Source organism: Limulus polyphemus, unplaced genomic scaffold (genome assembly GCF_000517525.1).
Source record: "Limulus polyphemus unplaced genomic scaffold, Limulus_polyphemus-2.1.2 Scaffold949, whole genome shotgun sequence".
NCBI classification, from domain to species: Eukaryota; Metazoa; Arthropoda; class Merostomata; order Xiphosura; family Limulidae; genus Limulus; species Limulus polyphemus.
The window spans coordinates 24873-33290 of record NW_013666559.1 but is presented as its reverse complement, the minus strand read 5'-3'; the positions used below and the strand labels follow the sequence as shown (position 1 = coordinate 33290).

Below are 8418 nucleotides of genomic sequence, written 5' to 3'. Positions count from 1 at the left end.
AGACCACAGGAGGAGGGCCCGAGTATCGTATGAAGTGCTTGTGGCATGTTGTTGGTACAATTATATTAGGGGTGACCCGCACTACACTGATAGTGTCACTACCACCCCACTTCCCACTGACTGCCACCCCTTGTTCTAGTCCCAGCAGTTAGGTTCCAGCCAGTGAGGGTTCTCCATGGTCCACCACTCCAGCTACGAACTGGTAAGTGGCAAGGGTCTTCCATGCTCCACTTGAAGAAAAAAAGGGTAGAAAAAATTCACAGTGGGGAAACTTGAGGAAAATTTCTGGATCCCCATCAGTTTTATTTCAACGAGAAAGTTTTTTTTTATTAGAAACAGTACCAACAGGTGACAGCAGAACCTAAATGGAAAAGCCAGCAAACTTAAGACAGAAAAGCAGGCAGAGCACCCCCTGGTTCTAGCTTTTTCCATGATAGTTCCTGGAATAGGTACAGTCTGGATCGGACAGTAGTCAGATATTAGAATATACCATGCCGATACCCCAGTTGGTCTTGCAGAGCATTCCATCTCTACAGTGGGTACATATGGAGTTAGGACAGAAAGTATAAGTACCTTCCATTATCCTGGCTCAATGAGAAAGTTTTGGAAATAAGTGTACCCCGGAGGGCACCACCTACCACTTGGAAGGATCCTGTAGTAAATGCTATAAACCATAAGGGAATATACTCACCTGTCTAAAGATAGTGGGTAAACTGTAGGATCGTTAATGGAGGCAGGCAGTGACCTTCAGTAGATGAGACAGCCAGATGGTGAAGAAAGTGGACAATGAAGTTATATGATATAGCCCACATGCCAGTTTGAAAGATCTTGTCCAGTGGTCATCAGAAACGAGTGGCAAGAGAATGAAAGAGATGATGAACTTGATGGGACGAAATGCATACCATCTGCGAGCAGCTACACCCTATGAGTAGACTAAACATTGGCAGACCCTACCTATAAAGGTAGAAGGAGATTTGTCCCTGGAGGAAGAGGACTCCCAGGAAATGTAGAGTTGAAGACAAAAATCTAAAAGAGAAAGGAAGATGTGTCCTTCCCAAGCAGCTGAAGATTTTGAGAGCAAAGACCAGTCTGGAGAAATAAGAATATAAGAACAATGGAAAGAGGAAGGAGAATGAGTTGGTAGCATAAAGATCTGAATGACAGCAACCTCAGGTGAGAAGTAAGAGGAATGTGTTTAAGGAGAAAAGTGGTAGAAATTGCAGGTTGCCAATGGCTCATAGGGGGCATGGATAAGAGCATGCAGGAAGATACTGAGGTCCCAGTCGAGTATGGGAACAGGGCATGCGTGTCCATGGAAAAGGAAGGACTGGAACAAGGTTGAAAGAAAAGGGGATGAAACACCTTGCATTATCCAATAACTGGACATGTTGAAGACAAGCCACCAAAAAACCAGCAAAGGATACAGCTGAATCCTTTTGAACAGCCAGATGAAAAGAAGGATGGGCCATTGTTGAATGCTATGCCCCTCACATGGGTAGATGGCCTGGAATAAGAAAGGAAAAGACTACCAGATTGTAAAGTTGGTTTAACAAGAAATGAACTGGACAGATACAAATGTGAAGGTGTAAGGACAGGAACCCTCGATGGAAAGGAGACAGGAGATGTTGAAGCAATAGAGTATAACTGACAGGGGAAGAGGGGGTCGGGTTGTTAGGTGGCACAGAAGAGGGAACCCAGGTTAAGCCAGCAAATGGGGTAACACCAAGTGAACTTGACAAGGACATCTGTAGTCAAGGCCAGGACCAGAGGTAAAGAATGGAAATGTGGGTGAACATTATAACAAGTATAAGATGGAGAACAGATTATCATAAGAGATGAAGCATGAAATTGAGAAAGTAGTCAAGGCAACAATGAGTGGAATCCCTAACAGAGCACCCCCAATGGAAAACTGGGAGAGAAGAGACCATCTGCAGGTGAAAAAACCAACCCATTGAGAATTGGCCCATTAAAGAAGATCCTGGGCATAAAAGCAAGGGAGTACTGAATCGGATTCCCCCATGGTGGTTAATTTAGGAAAAACCAAACAGTCCTTAGAATGGAACATAACGAAATGAACACCTAGGAGTGGTAAAAATGGTATCATATCCTACAGTCTACAAGAAGTTACAGCTCATGGATATGGAAAGAGAACACATCCTGGGTCCATGTGTTAAATGTAAAAGTGTCATTCAGGAATGCTCCTGAACAAGAGGGGGAAGCATGGGTGAAGAGGTGTAGGTCCAGTTTGGGTGGAAGTAATAAAACACACATGGTAATACGCGATCAGTCTAGTCACCCATACAAATACTACAATAAAGGATGGGGCAGGAGAACGACTGAGGTCAAAGAATCATGTGAGGCATCCTTCTAACACCCGATAACCAAATGAAAAGGTGCGTATATGTGTGTGACTATGAAGCCACAGTCACCAAACACTAAACCTCTTTTGCAACTGTGTATTACGGCACATAGCACTTAATGTCAATATCATTATATTTCATTCCAAAAATAAAACTAGAGATGAAATTGTTCGTACCTTGATAAGAACTTTCCTAAACTGTTATTTAATGTAGTTATTTGTACTTTTGAATAATTCACTTGCAAGGTAATTTTTATATGAAGTGTATGTAAAAAATACTATTTTTAGCTGCAGCGTTGTGGATCATAGAATGATTCTGAGTTTGTTTGTTTTTATTTCAAGCACAAACTTTTAGCTCATAGCTCCATCATTTCTTGACTGATTTGAGATGTAACTACAGTTTTGACTCAGGTGGTCAAACCCTTCCGAATGTTATATATTTTACCATGCCCAAGGTCTTGTAGATTAATTTACTCTAATCCTGCCTAAAGGAATTTCAATTTGGGGGTAGGTAGGCTGGTAGAGATCCTGATGAGTATTAAAACTGAATCTCGTATATGCATGCCCCATGCTTGGTATTGCTGGTGTAAAAAAATATAGCTAATAAAAAGGAAAAAAAAAAAAAGGTCTCATAGATTAATTTACTCTAATCCTACCTAAGAGAATTACAAGTGCCATGTCTATTGATGATTCCCTCTAGTTTATCTTACAGTTCCACATTTCATTTGCAATATCTCTGTAACCTCACACATGAATATCAAGTTTTTTAAAGTAAATGTTTATACTAAATTTTCCATTTTCTCTATCATATAACTACTAAATCTACCTGTTATAATCAACATACAGTGTAATGAAGTGTTTAAAATTAACAAATGGAAATATGTACATACCTTTCAACTCTTCATAGAAATTCACTAAAAGTTTTTTTTTCACTTATTGTTTATTTTTAATTTTCCTTTCCATTCTTTATCTTTTATCATTTATGCCAAAACATCTCATTATGGCCCTTGGGCCTTTTTACAACTCGTTAGTCTGAGGGCAAAATATTTTGCACATGACCTAGGTTTAGATTTGACAAGATACAAGACAAATAAGTATAATAATAAAGAAAGAAAACAAATAAAAAAACCTATAATTAAATATCAAACACTTTTCAGTAAAGGTTTATACTTATAGTTGGAGTTTATACTTCTCACATTTTCACACTAATTTTCTGTAGTAATTATATTGTTAGGAGCTGACTTAGAAACTAGATGAAACAAAATGAATAGTACTGTGTCTTTTTCAGTATGGATCACTAAGTACCAAAGTAAAATTCCTGAGAGTTTCTTCTAATCTTTTCACACCTATTTCTTATGTTTATTCTATTGTTAGCAGCTGAAGTAGAAACCTGTTGATTATAAAGCAAGGAATTGCCACTCTCTACTTAATTTGACTCAGTCAATATCAAATAAGCTCATGCGGCGCAATACCCAGAACTTTCCCTGCTTTGGAAACAAAGTGGGGTACGATTTATCAACTTGTTAACAGTATAATGGTTTCAACAACAATTGTCTAAAGTATTATAAAATGTTTCTGTTATAACTTTGTAGAAAGTCTGGGCCAATCCAATAAGTCGATAAGCAGATGTTTCCTACAGAGTCTATTCAAATCCCAGCTCCAAGAACAAAGTGATGTAGAATTTATCATCTTCTTTACAGTACAGTGGTTGCAACAAGAATTGTCTAAAGAACTTTATAAAAGTAAAAGTGAGAGAAAATATTTATGATATGGCTCTGTACAAAGTTGTATCTGATCCAATCAACCTGTTAAGTATTTGGATGTTAGTTAACCTCCTGGGTGGTTGGGATTTAGTGTTAGCAAAGGTGTAAAAAAGTGCTTATGAACATCCTGTTTTCTATGTTACCATGCTTACACAGTAACCAATAAATGTGTAGTTTTCAGTAATATAAATACGACCCATTTTGGTTGAGCTAATATTTTTGGCTTAGCCTTCTTGCTTGTCACTTTAGAAACAAATTATTCAGTGATTACCTTTTGCTTGAATGTACAATAATATGTGCTAAAACTTCTCCATTTTTTCTGATTTTTAAGTTTTCACTGAAACATTTTCTTATAAATTTTTCATGATCTATACACTTGTATGTAAAGATGTTCCTTTCGATGTGTTAAGTTCAGTTTATCAGTGTTAAAATTATTTCCTTGACTTGTATAAGCCATTCCATCTTTCTCAAATTACATAAATAAACTGTTCCCATATTCCAAACTCTTTAGTTTTGTATACTTTGTTTTTATTGTACCTTAATGTAACTGAGTAGAAAAAACAAAGTTCCAAAAACAGTTATACTCATCTATAATAAAACAAAGTACAAATCTCTTTCTCTTAGCACTAGTGTACCAGTATTTTATAAAATATAGTGTTTTGGTTGCCATACATTACGTGTGTGTGTGTGTATAGATTATTTCAAATAAATACTTAAATGTTAGTTATTTTTCTTCAAACATAGAACAGTAAATAAAAAATATTTGGAAAACAAAGATCTCTACTACTTGTGATGCTATGAAGTCCTTGTTTGCATTCATGAGTCTGAGTCGTACTTGCTAATGATAGTCGTAAGCCTCTTCCAAATTCACATGTGAAGATGGAAAATTAATTTTTGTATACTTTATATAAGCATTTTAGAATACCAAAACATTATAAATTACTATACTGGTACCCAAAAAATCCACTGTAATTTATCAGGCTTCCTAACTAAATTGTATTTAGAACAAAAAAAATAAAATTTCTGTTCAGTAAACAGCCTTGATTGTAATAATTAAAACTTTCCAACAATATAAGAGCTTTTCTCTCATAAATAACTTAGGAAGAGTAACAGAATTACATAGAAGAAATGTATAGCTTTTGATATACAAGTTATATATAAAGTTATTGGTATACAAAATTAGACATACATAAACAAGTCTTCTCAAATGATGAAGTGGTAGGCAGAGCCAGTATGGTGGATTCACTAAATATCATAAACATAAAAGGCAAGAGGTCCTTATTTTATATTCTAGCTTGCCAATATTGGAAATTTGAGTTTCTAATTTGTAAGAAACTATAAACTTTGTGGGTGTCATAAAAATGTAAGCTGACCAAAACCAGAAAGCAACATACCACATGACACACAAAAATCAATATTTAGCCCATTTTTTACAATAGTTACTTTCAAGTTAAGAAATTAACTTATGCATAATACTAATATTTGAATTATGATTTACAATTTGATACCAAACTCATAACATACATTTATAAAATAATAGTTCAATTAAATTTTGAATACGTCTAAAAATGAGATGACATGCCCTCCAATCCAACCCGTGTCCACAGGGTTAACTGTTGATAGAGTATAGTGTAAACTGAGCTCTTTCTAATGACTATATACACTTGTGTCAACTAACTACATGTACATCGTAGATCTCATGGCAAAGTATAGAAGGTGAGCCCTGCAACTGTCAAGAGTTTGAATATTTATATCTTTTTCCCTGACAACCCAGCTTGCAGACTTTAGATCTTATGTGACAATTAGGTCAAACATATGTACTTAGTGTGTAAAAACTCCTGTACATACCAGCTTGTATGTCTAAGAGAAAAATGGTGCTAAAGTTGAGATTTTTCAAAGCATGTGGATCATGTGACATGAAAACTGCAGTTTAGGTATTTTCTGAAAGTTCCCCTTGAAACAAAGTAATTAAAACTTAGATGACATAAAAATTCTAATTTTAACATACAATATAATACTAATTTCATTTTCATATATAGTAATAATTAGAAACCCTAATTTTGATTAGTTGATTAATCAATTATTTCATGTTACACTAATCAATATAATCACCATGCTTTAATCTGCATACTGTTAAAATTACATCAAGAGAAAAGCTCACTGATAAGTATTTATTAGATAAATTTCAAAATCAAAAATTATCACACTAATAGTAAAAAAACAATATTGTTAAGAAAAATAAAATATTTCTTAACATAACAGATGTTTTACCTGATGTTTCGGCAGAATGCCCTTGAAGTAATTGGAACATGTTACCACAAGCTTTAGCAACAGCTGCCATCTTAGCGATGATGGGAAGGTTATGGATCACAAAAGAGACTTCATTTTTCTGTACTTTAGCAAGATTCTGAGCATGACCTAGCAGACCAAAACCAGTGACATCTGTTGCACCATGAGCATTATATTTATGCATGAGCCTAGCACCTGGAAGTCAAGCATACACATTAGCAGAATTAATTACTTATAAATGCTTAAATATACAATAATGGAAATAACTATGGAAAGAGCAAATAAAATTAGTATAAAATGCAAATGTTAAGGTATCCTCTACTGCATGAAAATGAACTGCATCAATGAGATAAGACCACACCAGCATAATGCCTATTCAAGCACAGGCAGCCATGGTATTCTAAGCAATGGCAATGGATTCTTTCATGGTTCCCAGGACAAAAATGCCAAAGGAGAAATGAGTGGTCAAGGCTACTTTATGAGGTAGTATATGTTTCAGTGGGAACTATGTGGAAACTAAAAACTAGTACTTCTGATGGCACTCTGATCACTAACAGATACAATATGATTATTAGCCATCATTTCATTCCCTCAGGAATAAGACCTGTTGGCAGGAATCACAGGTGCAACTACCTATTTTACTGGTTGGATCAATTCAAAAAACCCAAAGTCTGATGATGGTCCCCATAATAGTTAACAATAATTAAGGATCCCCATTTAATTTTTTTTCCCACAGGCCCCATGAGCCATAGTTGTACTACTGGCAAGGATGCATCTTCCAGCAGAAGAGTGATACCAAGCATTTAGAAAATAACTATTAGCGAAAGGGGAGTTGAACATGTGCAACCACAGATTAGGCCACACAAAGTCCCAAGATGAATATTATCAAGTCTTATGCATAGATTATTGGGTTAAGTCATAACCAAACAAACTGGTTGAAATGTGAGGAGTACTGCAGGATATTTGGAATGATATTTCACAATAAACTGTTAAAGTTACAGAAGCAAAAAATCAAGGTATACTGCTCTTTATAACCCTTCATACAAGTGATGTGTGTGGGTGTGTATTTATATATAATAATTAATAAAAAATCAAGCAAACAAATGTAAATCCAATTGTGTGGGGTAAATGTGTAAGGAATTGTAAACAGTTGTTACTGTTGCTTTCATTAGCAGCACCTAAAGAACAGTAGAATTTAATTTAGACCAAAATAATTTAGTATGTTCTAAGTGTATGTGTATAGTTAAAAAGCATCTTCTCTTCCTGAAAGATATAGCAAGTGATCAATGAACAAAAATCATGTTATATTATACACTTAAATACTTTAATGAAGCTAAACTCCTCCTCTATTTGTTCCTCTGTGTTACAATTTTCTTCACTTACAAATACAGAGGTTTACCCCTCCTCAGCACACCTTTGAAAAGTTATGTTGTGGAACACCAGGGGTCCAACTAGACCCCTAGCACAAAATTACCATTACAGTAAGCTCTGGATTGAAATTCCAAAAAAACAATTGCATTACAAATTTTATTAGGGTTAGCATGCAACACGAACAACATAAAAATATATGTATTCTAGAGGAAATATGTAGACAACTCAAGAAATAAAAATTACATTGTTCCTCAGGATACAAATAAGTAGTATTAAACAATTCCTCATACAAAGTATATCAAAAAAATGCCAATGTTTTGTTATATTATTCACCAATGTATAATGAGGTTACCACAATACTGCAAAATTCAACTCAAATAAAACTGAAAGTGAACGTTGTGCTTCACCTTGGGTTCAATCAGACCCCATCATAAATGTATTCTTATAGTAGGCTATAGATTTAAAATCCAATAAGCAGGTTATTTACAACAATTATCAAACAAAGTTTCTATAAAATAGGGCATAAGCAGTGATTACAGAGAACACTTGTTGAAAAATGAGAAGCACAATGATGTTATAAGCAAACAGACACGACGATACTGTACTACTTTGATGGATTATTCTCTATAACAGCCT

General features: G+C 35.0%; 1 protein-coding gene across 1 annotated transcript in view; it reads right to left on the bottom strand.

Moving 5' to 3' along the window:
* LOC106461389 (selenide, water dikinase-like) overlaps positions 1-8418 on the bottom strand; it is a 28249-nt gene that overhangs the window by 3369 nt on the left and 16462 nt on the right. The window contains exon 6 of the mRNA XM_013921205.2: positions 6394-6606. Coding sequence (XP_013776659.1) covers positions 6394-6606 — 213 coding nt within the window. The remainder of the gene's footprint in view (positions 1-6393; positions 6607-8418) is intronic.